The sequence below is a fragment of the Leucoraja erinacea genome, chromosome 8, assembly GCF_028641065.1.
Source record: "Leucoraja erinacea ecotype New England chromosome 8, Leri_hhj_1, whole genome shotgun sequence".
In the NCBI taxonomy this organism is placed as follows: domain Eukaryota; kingdom Metazoa; phylum Chordata; class Chondrichthyes; order Rajiformes; family Rajidae; genus Leucoraja; species Leucoraja erinaceus.
This window is the reverse complement of record NC_073384.1, coordinates 2,437,504-2,456,095: the sequence shown is the minus strand read 5'-3', so window position 1 is coordinate 2,456,095 and position 18,592 is coordinate 2,437,504. Positions and strand designations below refer to the sequence as shown.

The following is an 18,592-nucleotide window of genomic DNA, read 5'->3' as shown; positions in this document are numbered from 1 at the left end:
TGTAGTGGAGCCGCTGCCGTTAGGCGCCGCCACTCCCACTGATGTCAATAGAACGAAGCGTAACACAATTAAAGAAACATAGGAAAATGGGTGCAGGAGTAGGCCATTCGGCCCTTCCAGCCAAGGCTGAGCATCTATAATCAGTATCCCATTCCTGCTTTTTACCCATATCACTCGATTCCTTTAGCCAGAAGAGTTAAATCTAACTCTCTCTTGAAAACATTTGTGGCATGTGTAAGAAGGAACTGCAGATGCTGGCTTAAACCGAAGATAGACACAAAATGCTGGAGTAACTCAGCGGGACAGGCAGCATCTCTGGAGAGAGGGAATGGGCGACGTTTCGGGTCGGAAGAAAGGTCACCCATTCCTTCTCTCCACAGACGCTCCTTGTCCTGCTGAGTTCCTCCAGCATTTTGTGTCCATCTTCAATGAATTGTGGCGGTTTGACCTGGGCCGTGTGGATGGATGAACAAATGTATGAGTTACCCAGGTTTTTGGTGGTTATAGTTTTCAGTCCCACGACTTGTAAAGCACCTGCTCCAAGTACAAGCTGGCAGCTCCGTGAATTAAAATGCTAGAAAAGAAAGATGATCAGTTCTTTCAATTTCATATTTATTGCTTAGAACAACATTCTGGATAGCACTAAGTATCTGTACGCAAATTAATTATTATCTAAATGAGCCACAATATCATCCACATAATTCCACACAAAGATCACATTATTCATTAATAAACGATATAATTAACCCAAAATAACCACATTAACTGTTTGAGTAATGTACAGCCACACAGCCGTGGGCTCACAAAACATTGTTATTTAGTTCATAAACAACTCGAAAGCTGAAGTTAAAGAGTTAACGTATATTTTTCTTCAAGCAGCAGGGAAAACGTAATCACCTCTTCAAATAAATTCTGCATGTTTCACACCCCTGCGACTCCCAGAGCCAATGCCCAGTGCCAGCAGCAGTGCCCAGCGCCAGTGCCCAGTGCCAGTGGCAGCAGTGCGAGTGCCAGTGCCAGGACAACGGGCCTTTAAGGCCAAGAAAGACTCTGTGCTATCACCAACATTGAAACGTGAAGGGCTCAAGTTGGTGCCAGAAATGCAGTGACTTTGAATTGAAACTTTATTGCTTCACATGACAAGTCACAGTGAGATTCTTGGCTTGTTTTACCTCAGGTATGCAAATAATCGCCACATAAGGGGGCTGGGAAAGTTACAAAGTATACACGGTACCCACGCCAGCTCCTCCTCTGTTCCCCCCCCTCACGCCAGTCCCCCCCACGCCAGTCCCCCCCCCCCCACGCGCCAGTCCCCCCCACGCCAGTCCCCCCCCCCCCCCCCCCACGCCAGCTTCCCCCCACGCCAGCTTCCCCCCCACGCCAGCTTCCCCCCACGCCAGCTCCCCCCCACGCCAGTCCCCCCTCACGCCAGTCACGCCAGTCCCCCCCACGCCAGTCCCCCCCCCCCACGCCAGCTTCCCCCCACGCCAGCTTCCCCCCCACGCCAGCTTCCCCCCACGCCAGCTCCCCCCTCACGCCAGTCCCCCCTCACGCCAGTCCCCCCCCCCACGCCAGCTTCCCCCCGCGCCAGCTTCCCCCCACGCCAGCTCCCCCCACGCCAGCTCCCCCCTCACGCCAGTCCCCCTCACGCCAGTCCCCCCCCCCACGCCCCCCCCACGCCAGCTTCCCCCCACGCCAGCTCCCCCCCACGCCAGTCCCCCCCCACGCCAGCTTCCCCCCCGCCCTTCCCCCCAGCTTCCCCCCCCCCCCCACGCCAGCTTCCCCCCACGCCAGCTCCCCCCCCACGCCAGCTCCCCCCTCACGCCAGTCCCCCCCACGCCAGCTCCCCTTTGTTCCTTCTACCGGCAGCAGAGTCCTCACTTTGATCGCCACCATTGACCGCTGCACTGACCTCTCCACTATCACCACCAGGTCTTCTCCAGACTCCTCAATGGTGCCGACCCCGACCCCACAGACACAGGGCCCCACAGACCCAGGGCCCCACAGACCCAGACCCCACAGTTTTGTTATATTATTTATTATGTTTCCACATTCTGTTGTGCTGCAACAAGTAAGAATGTCATTGTTCTCCCTGGGACACATGACAATAAAACACTCTTGACTCTTGAGAGGAATAGATCGGGTAGATGCACAGAGTCTCTTGCCCAGAGTAGGAGAATCGAGGACCAGAGGACATAGGTTCAAGGTGAAGGGGAAAAGATTTAATAGGAATCAGAGGGGTAACTTTTTCACACAAAGGGTGGTGGGTGTATGGAACAAGCTGCCAGAGGAGGTAGTTGAGGCAGGGACTATCCCATTGTTTAAGAAGCAGTTATACAGGTACATGGATAGGACAGGTTTGGAGGGATATGGACCAAGCGCAGGCAAGTGGGACTAGTATAGCTGGGACATTGTTGGCCGGTGTGGGCAAGTTGGGCTGAAGGGCCTGTTTCCACACTGTATCACTCTGTGACTAAGTATTTAAAGTGGAGGCAGTCAGTATATCGAGGGCCTTGAGGAGTCCAGTCTGGGGATGGGCCCGGGGGTCAGTGTCTTGTCCTGCTCCTGTCCTCCCACCCCAGTGAAGTTTCATTGTGTTGCCCCATGCGTGCAGCTCGACAAGGCCAGCACCTTGCTGCCAGCTGATCATGGGGCTACTGTATGACACCAGTAGTGAAGCGTACCTTCAGTAGATCTGCCAGGCGAGTCAACATGTCAGTAGTGATGGACGGGATATCATCCACACATTGGCAGTATTCAAATATTATTCTTATTAACAGCAACACTGTCCTGTTAAAGTCAAAGAAATCAAGAGTTAGGAATCTATGTGTTCCCACCCCGGCCACTCCCTCTTCCCCCCTCTCCCTTCGGGCAATAGGTACAGAAGTGTGTAAACACACACCTCCAGATTCAGGGACAGTTTCTTCCCAACTGTTATCAGGCAACTGAACCGTCCTCTCACCAACTAGAGAGCGGTCCTGACCTCCCAGCTACCTCATTGGTGACCCTCAGACTATCTTTAATCAGATATTAGTGGACTTTACCTTGTACTGAACGTTATTCCTGTTATCCTGTATCTGTACACTGTGGACGGCTCGATTGTAATCATGTATTGTCTTTCTTGCTGGCTGGTTAGCACGCAACAAAAAGTTATTCACTGTCCCTCAGTACACGTGACAATAAACTAAGCAGAGTTACCAGTGTGGTCGGTAGACACAAAATGCCGGAGTAACTCAGTGGGACAAGCAGCATCTCTGGAGAGAAGGAATGGGCCACGATTCGGGTCGAGACCCTTCTTCAGACTGATGTCTGGGGAGGGGAGGGGGTGGGACATAGATAGAGTGCAGGCAGAGACAGTAAGACCAGTGGGAGAACTGGGAAGGGGATGGAGAGAGAGAGAAAGCATGGGCTTTCACCAGTGTGCTTGGGCAGGGCTGTTGTTACACAGGGAGGTAACTGGAACTTGCACAGCTGCATCAGACTGGACATAAGTTCATGTCTGTCCAGGACATTAGTTATGGGGAGGGGATGGATAAACTGGGTTACGGAGGTCAGGCAGTGATACATGTGTGAGGCATATTCAGAATGTTCTCCCCACGAGGCAGTATCATAAACAAGAGGGCACAGAGATAAAGGGGCTTGACAAGGGGTCTGAGGGTAACGTTTTAAACAGCGTGGTTGGTATCCGCCAGAGGAGATGGAGTCAGATACAGTCAGTGTGTTTAGGAGATATGCAGACAAACACGCAAACATACGCCGTGTGGACAAATTAGACCACTGTTGATTGGTAAAACGGTAGGCATGGGCATGATGGGCTGAAGGGTGGTCATCGTGTGTGGACTCCATCGCCACGTGCAACTGAGGACCAAGTTACTGCTGCATGTATTCGGGACTATATATGCACGAGGTAAGATGCCAGTCAGAGACAATGGGATCAAATGTAAAAGGTGTAGAATTCACAACACACTGTGTAGAAGTAACGTCTACATCAGCTGCTGCCTGGCGTGAAGCGTGAATACAAATCGCTCGTCACAGTCTGCCAGTCATTGTATACCTCTTGAATCAAGTCTCACTTGCCTGCCTTTCTCATCAGCACGTATACACTGTCAGAGATTGCCGTCACTAATCAGTGGTGGAACATTATACAGGTCAAAATGAGTTATTTACTTGCTGTGCTACCTGCTTGAAGCAATTCTCTATTTCACAAATTTTAATATTAGAGTAGAGGATTAAACGGGAAACTGGGGGTAGAGTGATACTCTACTGGAGTGAGGGAAAGAATTTCACTGTGGTAACAATGAACATATGTGACTATAAAAAGCACCATATTTACTTGCACTGATATAGCTGAAGGTTTAATGCTGGATGAAGCATGGAGCTGAATGGACAGCCTCTGTCCTGGGACTGGTTCACACCCTGCAGCACCAATGTGGGAATGTACTGCTACATTGCCAACATTGCAGCCACAGTTCATCTCAAGTCACAGAGATTCCTGTGTTTGATGTTTAAGAAGGAACTGCAGATGCCGGAAAATCGAAGGTGGACAAAAATGCTGGAGAAACTCAGCGGGTGATGCAGCATCTATGGAGCGAAGGAAATAGGCAACGTTTCGGGCCGAAACCCTTCTTCAGACTGATGTAAGGTCTCGACCCGAAACGTTGCCTCACCTGCTGAGTTTCTCCAGCATTTTTGTCTACCTGTGTTTGATGTTGTAGCTTTGAAAGTTGCTGCAATCCTCCCCACCCCCACCATCCCCTCCCTCCCACCCCCCCCCCCCCCCCCCCCCCTCCCCCCCCCCCCCCCCCTCCCCACCGCCCCCCCCCCCCCACCCCCCCCCCCCCCCCCCCCCCCCCCTCCCCCCCCCCCCCCCCCCACCACTGCCCCCTCCCTGGCCCTCAACGACTTCAAAACACAAATAAAAGCTGAGCAAGGCAGGCAAGTTATTGATCTACAAACGAGTTAAGATACAGGGGCTGTGATGGCGTTAATGGGTGATCGATGGTCCACATATTCTTGGGAAATATCACTAGTTCCCAATGTAAATGTCTCCTTATCTGCAGCTCTGCGAGTCAGTGAGTACACAGACCACCAGGTTGTGATTTGCTGTTGGGAATAGCTGTGTTGTTGGCGTTTAGATAATATGGTGTAGGAGAAGGCCATTCGGCCCAGCACCGCCATTCACTGTGATCATGGCCGATCATCCACAATCAGTACCCCGTTCCTGCCTTCTCCCCTTATCCCTTGACACCACTATCTTTAAGAGCCCTATCTAACTCTTTCTTGAAAGCATCCAGACTATTGGCCTCCACCGCCTTCTGAGGCAGAGAATTCCACAGATTCACAACTCTATGTGAGGAAAAAGTGTTTCCTCATTTCTGTTCTAAATGGCTTACCCCTTAGTTTTGAACTGTGGCCTCTGGTTCAGGACTCCCCCAACATCAGGAACATGTTTCCTGCCTCTAGTGTGTCCAAACCCATAATAATCTTATATCTTTCAATAAGATGCCCTCTCATCCTTCTAATTTCCATAGTATACAAGCCCAGCCGCTCCATTCTCTCAACATATGACATTCCAGCCATCCCGGGGATTAACCTGGTGAACCTACGCTGCACTCCCTCAATAGCAAGAATGTCCTTCCTCAAATTTGGAGCCCAAAACTGCACACAATACTCCAGGTGTGGTCTCACTAGGGCCCTGTATAACTGCAGAAGGACCTCTTTGCTCCTATTATACTCAACTCCTCTTGTTATGAAGGCCAACATGCCATTCGCTTTCTTCCCACCTGTTTGATGGGAGTGAAGATGGAGCAATTCCCCAGCAATGAACTCTGGGCAAAACATTCACATATTTTAATTGGATTTCACAAGTTATCGGAGTAGAATTAGGCCATTCAGCCCATCGAGTCCACTCCGCCATTCAGTCATGGCAGATCTCTGCCTACTTAATCCCATTTTCCTGCCTTCTCCCCATAACCTTTAAAAACCGTTCTAATCAAGAACATGTCTATCTCTGCTTTAATGCCCTGTCCCACATTCCCGAGTTACTCACGAACTCTTCCTGAGTTTTCCCCTCGATTCAAACTCGGAGAATTACGGTAATAGCCGTTCGTAGGTACTCGGGGCGATTTTTCTAAAGTCGCGGACATTTTTCAACATGTTGGAAAAAACGTCCCGACTTACCTGATGCCCCGTGTTCCTACGGCTGGCATTACGAGCCGCTACGAGACATCTACGGACTCGCTACCGACATTCCCTTGATATTCCCCGAGTTAGAATCAAGGGGAAAACCCGGGAGAGTTCGTGAGTAACTCGGGGAAAGTGGGACATGGCCTTTCACAATGTCCACTGACTTGGCCTCCACCAGCCCTCTGCAGCAACGAGTTCCACAGATTCACCACCTTCCTTTAAGTCATAACCTTGTATTAATATGACGTGTCATTTCATTAAGAATCAATAAGACACCTTGTTTAAGAAGGAACTGCAGATGCTGGAAAATCGAAGGTAGACGAAACTCAGCGGGTGCAGCAGCATCTGTGGAGCGAAGGAAATAGGCAACGTTTCGGCCCGAAACCCTTCCGGGTTTCGGCCCGAAACGTTGCCTATTTCCTTCCGGGTTTCGGCCCGAAACGTTGCCTATTTCCTTCCGGGTTTCGGCCCGAAACGTTGCCTATTTCCTTCCGGGTTTCGACCCGAAACGTTGCCTATTTCCTTTGCTCCTGCACCCGCTGAGTGTCTCCAGCACTTTTGTCAACCAATAAAACACCTTGATCCTTTTAACCCTTTAGGTAACCTGTGAACTTTGAAAAACCATAATCTTCAATCGCCGTGGCGATGAAACTTTTGCAGGGTTATGGAGGGGAATGATTGATGACGGCTGACTTAACGTCAGTATTTTAATTCTTTTGGATTTAGTTCATCTACATATTTGAACGACGATTGAAGCATTTGAACTAGTGTTTCACTGAGAGGGGGGGGTTAGCTGATGTAAACCTGCTTGACCTGGACTGACCACTCACCCAACTACTGCATACTTCTCCCCATCCACAGCCAGGAACTCTGGTGGCTTTCCTTCCTGTGGGCCTGGAAATGGAAAGAAATTCACTTTCAATGCAATGAAAAAGCAAGCCGTTTGCAAGAGCCCAGAGCTCCCTAAACTGGGACGTTTGTGCAGAGGTGCGTAAGTAGCAAATGGACCTGCGGCTTTCTTCTCGGGTAAAGCAATCACTCCGTCTTCAATGGAGTTGACCAAGTCCTGGAACTCAGCCGGGACCTCAGCTTGCTTCCAACGCTCGTTGTCCAACAGGAGGCTGCAGCAAAAACAAAACAAATCACACAGCTCACACCCCCACACAACCAACAACACACAGTCTTCAGTTACATACTAAACTGACATGATAGATGAAAACCTTGCACTTTTGTGATGTGTGCTGGCTTGCTGTGAATTAGCCATCAATGCGTTGTTGTATGGGGACACTGAGATGCCAGTGAGCAGATGAAACAATAAAACAGAACACACGGAAAGTACTCATTCTTCACTTCCCCTCCCCCTATAATAGTGAACCAGATAGATGCAGACGGACAAACACTATACTAATACTTTCAGCACAAGGGTGCAATGAATCCTAGACTTTGATTGATGTGCATGTATTAGTGTCTGCATTGAGAGAAGACGAGATCCTGATTTTCCAGTCCAGACTGCTTAGTCTAGTTTAGTTTAGTTTATTGTCATGTGTATCAAGGCCATACTGATAGCGTCATAGAGTCTTACAGAGTGGAAACAGGCCCTTCGGCCCAACTTGCACAAACCAGCCAACATGTTCCATCCGGCCCTCACAAAGTCCCATTTGGTTGCGTGCTGTCTAGTCAGCAGAAAGACATGCCTGACAATGTCCTCAAGTCAAATAAAGACCAGTCAGAGTTAAAACAACATCACCATGCCAGTGACCCTGGCTGCAGGCTCTGATCAACACCTGTGTGCACTTGTTCCTTTTAAACAAAGTGCACGCCCAGCCATGGACAACAAGCCCACCAGATAGAACTTGAGTAGGGTGGCAGCCTCAGTCCAAGCAGTTGAGATCTGTGATGCTGACTGTGAGGAGGTTGCACGTTCTCCCTGTGACCAAGACGGATCCCCATTAACTCTCACGTCCCAATGACGTGCTGGTGGTGGGTTAACCCTCTACTTTAGATGAAGAAGGGTCTCGACTCAAAACGTCACCTATCCATGTTCTCCACAGATGCTGCCTGACCCGCTGAGTTATGGTGCAGCAGCATCTATGGAGCGAAGGAAATAGGCAACGTTTCGGGCCGAAACCCTTCTGGAAATAGGCAACGTTTTGGGCCGAAACCCGGAAGGGTTTCGGCCCGAAACGTTGCCTATTTCCTTAGCTCCATAGATGCTGCTGCACCTGCTGAGTTACTCCAGCACTCTGAAACGTCACCTATCCATGTTCTCCACAGATGCTGCCTGACCCGCTGAGTTACTCCAGCGCTCTGTGAAACGTCACCTATCCATGTTCTCCACAGATGCTGCCTGACCCGCTGAGTTACTCCAGCACTCTGTGTCCATCTTTACTGTAGGTGACCACCTAGTCGGGTCGGTGACAGGAGAAGGGTGAGCCAAGGGGGCATGTGAGATGGAACAGACTACTGGGAAAGAAGTGGAGGAATGAGACTGATGTGGTTGCTCCGAATGCCAGCACTGGTGTGACGGCCCAAATGGCCTCTTTCTTGTTTGTAATACGTGCGGCCTGTGTGGGCCATGACAATGGGGGCAATGAAGTGCCTTTGAATGATACAATGCATAATGTTCCTATGTACTAGCTCCTAATTCATGATAGAATCACAGGGCACATTATGTACCAGCTCCCCATTCATAATCATTCTATCTCAATGCCCCCTTATTTCTGATATCTCTCTGACAGAACAAGGCAACGTATTTGTTTGGTAAGTCCACTGTTCCTTCTTTTAATGCAACACTGTCCTTCACATCAACTCATTGGAGAGCCTCGGACTATCTGTAAATCACTGGACTTTGTCATGCACGAACATTATTCCCCTTAGTCGATATCTGCACGCTATGGGTGGCTTGACATGGATGGCCTTTCTGCTGACTGGATAGCACACAACTACAACGCTTTTCACTGTACCTCGCTGCATGTAACAGTGAACTAAACACAACTAAACAACTGGCCTTGGCTTTAAGCCATCTTTTAATTCTTTTAATAGTTTTTATTTTTCTAATAAGCAACATGCCAGAGTCTATCTTTGCGCACTTCAAGATTTAGATTTTTTTTTGTGTTTGATCTCTGTACCTATTAATAGTTATTTACATCATGAACCCAAGATTTAGTGTTATTTTAGCTTTTCATTTGCCGTTTTGGGGCCTATTACATGAACTGCTGCGCAGTGTCCACAACAACAGGGTCTGAGTAATAAACTTAAACTCTTGGTAGCCAAAAATGCTGGAGAAACTCAGCGGGTGCAGCAGCATCTATGGAGCGAAGGAAATAGGCAACGTTTCGGCCCGAAACGTTACCTATTTCCTTCCGGGTTTCGGCCCGAAACGTTGCCTATTTCCTTCGCTCCATAGATGCTGCTGCACCCGCTGAGTTTCTCCAGCACTTTTTGTCTATCTTCGATTTTCCACCATCTGCAGTTCTTACTCAAACTCTTGGCGTTGAGTCTCATCAGATGCCCAGTGGCTGAATCACTAGTGCGTATTAGTGGAATAGTACGCACTAGTGCTCATCTCTTGGAACATGTTCCATCCAACTCGTGACCCCTCGGTACTTGTATTCACCGCCTTCGTGAGCTTTCGCAGCGAGGCAGAGCTGTCTACGACCACGTCTAAAACCAGACGCTCCACTGTGACAGGTTCCCGAGGGTTCTGGTCAGGGAATAACTGCGAGAGCATTCTGGGCTTCCCCAATGTCCAGCCTTACCCCAGCTTTGTCTTGCGCTCCTCGTGAAAGCGGTTGACAAACTTGTTGGCCTGGCTCTGAAGAGCGCCTCGAAGGGACATGCTGCGCCTGGTGCAAATCACCTCCGTCTCCTGGACAAACATTTCCACTGTTCGCGAGAGGGCCACAAACTCAGAGGAGTTCAGCTTCTCAAGGAAACCATCCTTCAAGATAAGGAAACATGACAATAAACAGCTGAGGTGAATGCCCATCTCCCAACACTCAGTATCACATTGACAACTTTAACCTCGTAGAATGGACTGAGCCTTGGAGGTCCATTAGTATCCTGTCCTCTCACTGACAAGGCCTATTTCTGAAACCAGATCAGATGCTTGTAATAAAGATGCAGAGGACCAGATCAGATGCTGAGGCGGAGGTAGCAACAAGGCTGAAAACCAGAGGCTGGTGATGGAGGGGGAATTAACTGTGACACCAGTGGTACATTACATGCCGTTACACATGCGGGGGATCCGGTGAAATCAAAAGAAACAATATAGTTGCCACTTCGCTGCAAAAAGTGAGGAAGGAAATGAAAATGGTCTTTTTTTTAATAGCAAATTCTCCCAAGAGGAGATGTTTAGGTAAAGGAGGTTTCAGATTCAGATTCAGATTCAATTTTAATTGTCATTGTCAGTGTACAGTACAGAGACAACGAAATGCATTCTTTCAGAAGGTTGTTGAATGTAATAAGGATGGTGAACTGTGAAGGACAGAGGGAGTGGAGGAACACTGTTCATGAGAGAATGTCAAAAGGAATGCCTTTGACAAAAAATGAAGGATATAAAATATAGTCGTGCACATGCTGAAAATCTGAAATAAAAACAAACTGCTGGAAATACTTAATGTTTACGAAGGAACTGCAGATGCTGGAAAATCGAAGGTGCACAAAAATGCTGGAGAAACTCGGCGGGTGCAGCAGCATCTATGGAGCGAAGGAAATAGGCAACGTTTCGGGCCGAAACCCTTCCGGGTTTCGGCCCAAAACGTTACCTATTTCCTTCCGGGTTTCGGCCCGAAACGTTGCCTATTTCCTTCGCTCCACAGATGCTGCTGCACCCGCCGAGTTTCCCCAGCATTTTTGTATACCTGCTGGAAATACTTCACTGGTCAAACAGTATCTATGAAGAGAGAAACCCTTTCAGCTCAATCACCTTGCATCAGATTTGGTAATATATGCTTACAGTTACAGAGTTGGGAGTTGGAATGGTTGGGAGTTGGAGACAATAGTTTGGCAGCCTGGTGAATAAATGACGAAAAGTTAAATATAAAATGACGACAAGTGTGGAGATGGTGTCAACTGATTGCAATTGCCAAAGGAATTTGGAAAGAATGCACTTGCATCTCCTGGGATCCATGTTCCTTTAGAAACATAGAAATTAGGTGCAGGAGTAGGCCATTCGGCCCTTCGAGCCTGCACCGCCATTCAATATGATCATGGCTGATCATCCAACTTTCATCATTTACTCTTTCCCCCTCACCCTACAGAGCATCTTCTCCTCTGCTATACCTGCCCTTTGCCTCTCACGAGCGGGGAAAAGACTTGATTCATGACCTAGGGGCCAATTACTTCCCAGGACACAAGGACCTGAACTCCAAGGTCTTGCAAGACGTGGTAAAGAAGTGGTGAAGAAGTGGAGGCACTGCTTGCCATCTTCCAAATTGGAAGGATGACAACGGGGCCTATGTGGAGCCACCCATGTTGAAAGTGGAGTACATTTTCTAAACAGTCCCCTAATTCAAGTTGCTGGTGTTGAGAGCAACCAGGATGTCCGTCTGTATCCACGTCACTGAGTTAATGAGTAGCTTTGGTGAATCATTTGGAGGCAACTAGGATGTTGCCTGTACTAAATCACTCTATCCCCTTTTGGAGCCATCTTGGGGATGAAGCCGAATAAAATTACAAAAATAAGAAAAAAATTAAAATAGGTTTCAGGGCTAGCTTACAGTTTATATTTAGTGTCAAATTAGGCTTGTCTAAGGTTGCAGTGTGTGGGATAATAAATACCATAACATTGTCTCCCAAGTGAGGAAGTGACAACAAGGAAGAGAGACATAGCTAGTCAAATCTTTGAAGTGAGATGCCATAAAGCAAATGACCAATGTTTATGGGGGAGGAGGTGATAGAGGAAGAGAGACATAGTTGGTCACATCTTTGAAGCAAGAGGCAATAAAGCAGATGGCCTATGTTTATGAGGGACCAAGTGACAAAGAAAAACCAGGGAAGTGGAAATAAAATAACCTAAAGCAAATGGCCAATGTTTTTAGTATATCTTGTACCATGTAAACAAAAGGCCTTTGATGTGATGCAATCTGTGGAAACCTTTTCCTGTACCTCTGACATGATTAATGTCTGTGGAATGTGCTAAGGGGACAAAAAAACCCTATTTAAGGCAATGTAATTCTGTTGTTCAGAGAAGAGGACCGAGGACAGTTGAGTGTCTACATTGGTCACTTAGCTGGAATTCTCGCTCCCTTCCATCGGCCGATGTTAAGTAAAGTTTTGAACTGGTCTACCAAACAGTTTGTGTGGTGTCTGTTTATTAAGAAGCGAACCTGGTTTAGTTGTTATAAAAGTAACTTTTTCACTTGGGGATGGGGTTAATTTAACTTCTAGGTCCCTACCTGGTCGGTGAGGCAGCTTTTTCTCCGGGCTGCCCGTCGACCCGTCCTCGTGGCCTACCAGCGGGCTTGGAGCACCGTTTCCTGGCGGGGACCGCCCAGCACCTCGGCCTCGGTGGCGGCACAGCGCTGGAGCGCTATCGCGGAGCGGGCGGTGCCTCGCCTGGGCCGCCGCGCTGGATCGACGCGCTTGGAGCCCTGGTGAGCTGAGACCGCCGAGTTCAACACCTCCGGGCTGCGGGTCTGTGGAGCGGAGCGGGCAGCGCCGATTTCAACATCGGGAGCCTGGGAGCTCCAGGCCGGCGTGGCCTTGTCGGCTTCAGAAGCCGAGGTCTCCAGCTAGATAGCGGCCGTTCCAGGTGGCCCAGCCGCTGAGAGGACTCTCCCGACGCCGGGTCAACACCACCCGGTGAGAACGGCCAGGAACATCAGGCCCCCGTAGAGGCAATTGCGGTGGCCTCAATAGGCCTGACCTTGGGGTGAACTTGGGATAGGGACTGGACATTGTGCCTTCCCCCACAGTGGTATCCATTGTGGGGGGATGATTTATTTTGTCTGTAAGGTAATCCTGTTAGTCTGTGTCCAAGATGGCTGCCGTGAAGGGAGAGTGGACGCTGGCACGCTTTAGCTGCCGCTGCTCTCTCTTCACATTGTGTTTTTGATTTTTGTTTTTGGACTGAAGTCTGTTTTTAATTTCTGTTTCCGTGATGTCTTTATTATTTATTTTATTCTGATTATATGTTTATAGTTCCTTATTGAACAGACTGGACCCACGTCCTTTGGTGTTTTGTTGTTTCATTAAAACATGCAAATTGTTAATGAGCTTGACAGAGAATATGGGGTGGATGCTGTTACTCCATGAATCAGAGGTTCTCGGAGGCAAGAAGACATTTAGCATGCAGAGGGGCAGTGAATCTTCATCCGAGGCCTGTGCAGGCTCAGTCACTGAGTACAGGTGAAACAGGGAAATGACTCGGGCAAGAGATCTGCTCGGATGTTACTGAACTGGTACAAGGGGACATGATGTGGTAAACTCTGCAAGTTATATGAATATTGGGCATGTTTGTAGTCATATTTAACCCAAGACCTTAAATACAGGGGACGCACGATAGGAAAAGAGGCCAACATAGTGCAGATAACTAGAAGGTAATGTTATTAGACAATAAATGGATTCAGGAGATGAGTAGACTGCAAGATATAGCTAGCTGGAGTAAAGAGCAACATAGGAGGAGACTGTAAACCAGGCAGAGGTCAATAAATTATGAGAGGAAAAGATCGGGTATACAAAATCATAAGAGGCATAGATCGGGTAGAGTCTTTTACCCAGAGTAGGGGAATCGAGGACCAGAAGACACAGGTTCAAGGTGAAGGGGAAAAGATTCAATAGGAATCTGAAGGGTAACTTATCCACACAGGGTGGGTGTATGGAACAAGCTGCCAGAGGAGGTAGTTGAGGCTGGGATTATCCCAACGTTTAAGAAACATTTAGACAGGTACATGGAAAGGCAGGTTTGGAGGGATATGGACCAAGCACAGGCAAGTGGGACTAGTGTAGTTGGGACAGTGTTGGCCGGTGTGGGCAAGTTGGGCCGAAGGGCCTGTTTCCACACCGTATCACTCTGTGACTAGAACAAAAGTCACTTTTCACAGCAATTTGCAAGGTGTTTGGAAGAATGGATTTCAAATGAAGAGGGGACAGAAACGTGAAGATTGATCACTGATGAATTATTGATCACTGATGAATTATTTCAAAAATGTCAAATTGGCCTGTAAACATTGTGTGGCAAGAACATAAGAGAACTGTGGGAAGTGATAGTGTCAGTGGGTTCTCCAGATACACACTGTCACGGCCTTGAATAAACTAACCACAGCTCCAGGGGACTGTGTCTGTGTTCTATGCTATCCAGGTCCTCACTATCCCCCCAACAGGCCACACAACTACCTCCTGCTTCCATCTCACATCATCCTCACCCGCTTAGAAACTCAGTTACCTCTCCCAATTCTGATGATACGTGTCAGTCTGAAACATTAACTCTTTTCCTTTGAGTATAGGAGCAGGGAGGTTCTACTGCAGTTGTACAGGGTCTTGGTGAGACCACACCTGGAGTACTGCGTACAGTTTTAGTCTCCTAATCTGAGGAAAGACATTCTTGCCATAGAGGGAGTACAGAGAAGGTTAACCAGACTGATTCCTGGGATGTCAGGACGTTCATATGAAGAAAGACTGGATAGACTCGGCTTGTACTCGCTAGAATTTAGAAGATTGAGGGGGGATCTTATAGAAACTTACAAAATTCTTAAGGGGTTGGACAGGCTAGATGCAGGAAGATTGTTCTCGATGTTGGGGAAGTCCAGAGCAAGGGGTCACAGTTTAAGGACAAGGGGGAAATCTTTTAGGACCGAGATGAGAAAAACATTTTTCACACAGAGAGTGATGAATCTCTGGAACTCTCTGCAACAGAAGGTAGTTGAGGCCACAGTTCATTGGCTATATTTAAGAGGGAGTTAGATGTGGCCCTTGTGGCTAAAGGGATCAGGGAGTATGGAGAGAAGGCAGGTACAGGATACCGAGTTGGATGATCAGCCTTGATCATATTGAATGGCGGTGCAGGCTCGAAGGGCCGAATGGCCTACTCCTGCACTTAATTTCTATGTTTCTATGTTTCCTTTCACCAAAGACCTTGCTTGACCAGTTTCTCTCCAGCATTGTGGGATGAAAGCCCCTCAGCAGGTTCCACGTGATGCCGCCCGTACATTTTCAGCCCTGTTCCTGCTGAACCTAACTGGAATTCCACATTGTACGCTGTGACTCTGTGAGTTATTAACGCCAGGTCCAATCTCTGGTCACAGCCAGGCTTGAGCATGTGGCTGTTAAGGGCCCGTCCCACTAGAGCGTCATTTGCGTAGAGCGTGAATCCCAAAATCCTGGGGCGCCGACCCCACCACGTCTCGCCACGCGCGCATCACGTGCGTCGTGATGCGTAAATGATGTCGTGCAAATGACGCCCAAGTGGGACAGGCCCTTTACTGAACAAATCCACAAACACATTGCAAGGTGGCCAACCAGTGGGCAAAAATCACTTGGTCAGTTCACCTCCCAGTCCACAGCCTGACCAAGTCTTACAGCCCGAGTTACCCAGTGCCCGAGACCCTCAGCTTCCTAACTCCCAGTCCACACGCCACTAACATTAACTATTTTATAAAGACACTGTATTTATTTCTTACGTTATGCTAATGACTCCTGTCAGTACGTGCTCCACAATGGAGTTCCCAATGAGATCACTCATTTCCATGTGATGTACAAACACTTAATATCATTTACAGAGCACAGAAGCCGGTGAATTCTTCAGATGTAGAATGCCATAATTTAAATAATGACGTGCCAATCTTGAACAAGTGTATTGGGTTGGCACATAACCCCAAATTGAACACTGCCCTTCGTTACCAACCTAGATTGTTTAGGATGATGGAAGAATTTAATGACAACATTCACCTTCTTCTGGGCCACTTGACGCCAATTACTAAATGACAGCAAACTCAATTCAATCTTCAGAGCTGTCTATTCATTATTTTTCACTTGAAACACTTCAGTTTCTTATTAGAAAATGTTAATTAAGATGTGCAACACTTACACAGTTCAGGGACAAGGAGGATCAGTCCAGGAAGTCAGTTAAGGAGGAAGGAAATGAAAGGAAGAAAAGTCTGAGTAGAATCTTCACAAGGGCATCTGTGGCAGCACCACTATATCTGACAAATACAACACACTAACCCGTTCAACACTGTAAACCTCAAACCTATATACATATGTGTATACTACTGTTACATCAGCACACCCCACCCAGATCGACAAGGATGAATATGGAGGCATATCTGTATCTGGAGGTTATCCACAGTTCTGGCATCCGCAAGTATCTTGGATATTATGGGCAGAAATGTACATTATTTTCTCTACTGACCTCTGTATGTGTATAGAATTGATGCTGATAAACAGGCACTTCAGCCCAACTTGCCCATGCTAACCAAGACAGCATCTGCACTAGCCCCTGCTACCTGTGTTTTCCCCATATCCCCCTAAACCTACCCTATCCATGGACCCGTCCAAATGCCTTTTAAATATTGTTTTATGCCTCAACTACCTCCTCTGACAGCTTATTTCACATACCCACCATGCTGTGTGTGGACAAAGTTGCCCCTCAGGTTCCTTTTCAATCTTTCCCCTCTCACCTTAAACCCATGTCCTCTGGTTCCTGATTCCCCTATTCATCCATACCCCTCATGGTTTTATGCACCTCTATAAGATCACCCCCAGCTTCCTGCAGTCCAAGGGATAAAGTCCTAGCCTGCCCAACTCTCCCTGCAGCTCGGACTCTGGTGTCCTGGTGACTCTCTGCCCATGTGCCAGCTGAATGACAGTCTGTATAAAACAGGGAACAAGTACAAATACAAATCAGCGTCTGCCACTAACTCAGCGTTGTCCCACACTGCAGCTGTCCGAACCTTGGCCTGTGTTATACCCAGTGTCAGGTGGCAACAAGCAGTGCCAGGGTAAATCTCTGGACTTTGATCTGCACTCGCCCCCTAATCCTGCAAAACTATCACACGTGTCACTCGCCAGATCATACGAGGCGGGGCAAAGTAAACAGTAATAGATGGTTATGGCAACCGTGCATGTAATTAAAATGGTGCAACATTGCTCTTGTATCCGGCCCGGTATTCCGGGAACTCAGACGTTTCAACTAGCTGGCCAAATGCTGTAAGAGACTTTCATTCTGACACAAGGCACCATTTCTCACCAATGGTGAAAGATACTAGCTACTGCCTCTACCGGCTCTGTGCTCTGGAAGGCTGAGACACTTGCTGAAGTCCAAATATTTACATGAGATGCGCAGGCTTTGCTAATTATTGACCCACTATTTCAATTGCTGGAGCTTTATGTAAATAGCTCCTTGATCAAACTCACACTTAAATAAATAACAAACCAGTTAGTCTGCATACACAATTAGATTTTGTTTCGCCAGAAGATGATTACAATCTTTTTGCTGGAATGTAAGAGAGTTGAGGAAATGATTTCATAAAACTGCATCACTGACGAGGAAAGAGGCCCTTGTAAGGGAGAAGTCCAGAAAGTTTAACACTTCAAAGAGAAAGAAGGCTAAGACCACAAACTCCTCATGAAAGTTTGCAATGAAGAGCACATTTGTTTCACCGTGTGGAGGAAATGCCAATGGCAATAAATGGATAAAGGATCACATTCATGCCAAAGTGGCAACACTTTGACACAGGGCTTTACCTTAGCTCTGGCCATGAGGAACTTGACACAGCGGTCATGGCACATGTCAGACGCACCGTACAGCAGCTCTTGAATATTGTTGGCAACCCGGCCGAGCTCCAACTCTGTCAGCCGCAACTCCTCACTCATCCTGAAATCACAACTGGAACTTATTGAAACTTTTCAGAAACTATTTCAGCAAAGTAACGCAAAGAATATGCAGGAAGGAACTGCAGATCCAGATTTACACCGAAGGTAGACACAAAAAACACTGGAGTAACTCAGCCGGACAGGCAGCATCGCTGGAGAGAAGGAACGGGTGACGTTTCGGGTCGAGACCCTTCTTCAGAGTTTCTTGGGAAGACGTCCTTTGATCAGCCAGAAGCTTTTTCCTCTTTGGAGGGGGCAACTCTGCGCGCACACGTTCTCCAAATGTCAGTGCAAACAAGTGTGTCTACGCAGTGATCTCACATCGCACCCACCCCACAAATGATGAGGAATACAGTGCACTTCTATGGTCAACGGACCAAGATGGGTTAAGTAACAAAAGCTTTCTACAGTACACGTGACAATAAACTGAACTGAAACGGAGTAAATAAAAATCCTATCCCCCACCCTCTCCTCACCACCACTGTATCCCCCCTCCCCCCCCCATCAATACCCAGCCTGAGCTGGCCAGTAACCTTCACACCACAGTGGTGGCAGATATTGACCATTTCCCATCTGGCAGGCCCTGACATTG

The 18,592-nt window shown here is 48.0% G+C and overlaps 1 protein-coding gene across 2 annotated transcripts in view; it reads right to left on the bottom strand.

The window, feature by feature from the left end:
* The window catches only part of vps54 (VPS54 subunit of GARP complex), a 79,178-nt gene that overhangs the window by 9,605 nt on the left and 50,981 nt on the right, over positions 1-18,592 (bottom strand). The window contains exons 13-18 of one of the 2 annotated variants that reach the window (XM_055638868.1): positions 17,872-18,013; positions 9,945-10,126; positions 7,195-7,307; positions 7,017-7,080; positions 2,685-2,790; positions 487-574 (exon numbers count right to left, since the gene is read on the bottom strand). In XM_055638868.1, the coding sequence (XP_055494843.1) occupies positions 487-574; positions 2,685-2,790; positions 7,017-7,080; positions 7,195-7,307; positions 9,945-10,126; positions 17,872-18,013 (695 nt within the window). The remainder of the gene's footprint in view (positions 1-486; positions 575-2,684; positions 2,791-7,016; positions 7,081-7,194; positions 7,308-9,944; positions 10,127-17,871; positions 18,014-18,592) is intronic. The other variant, XM_055638869.1, reaches the window with a different exon arrangement.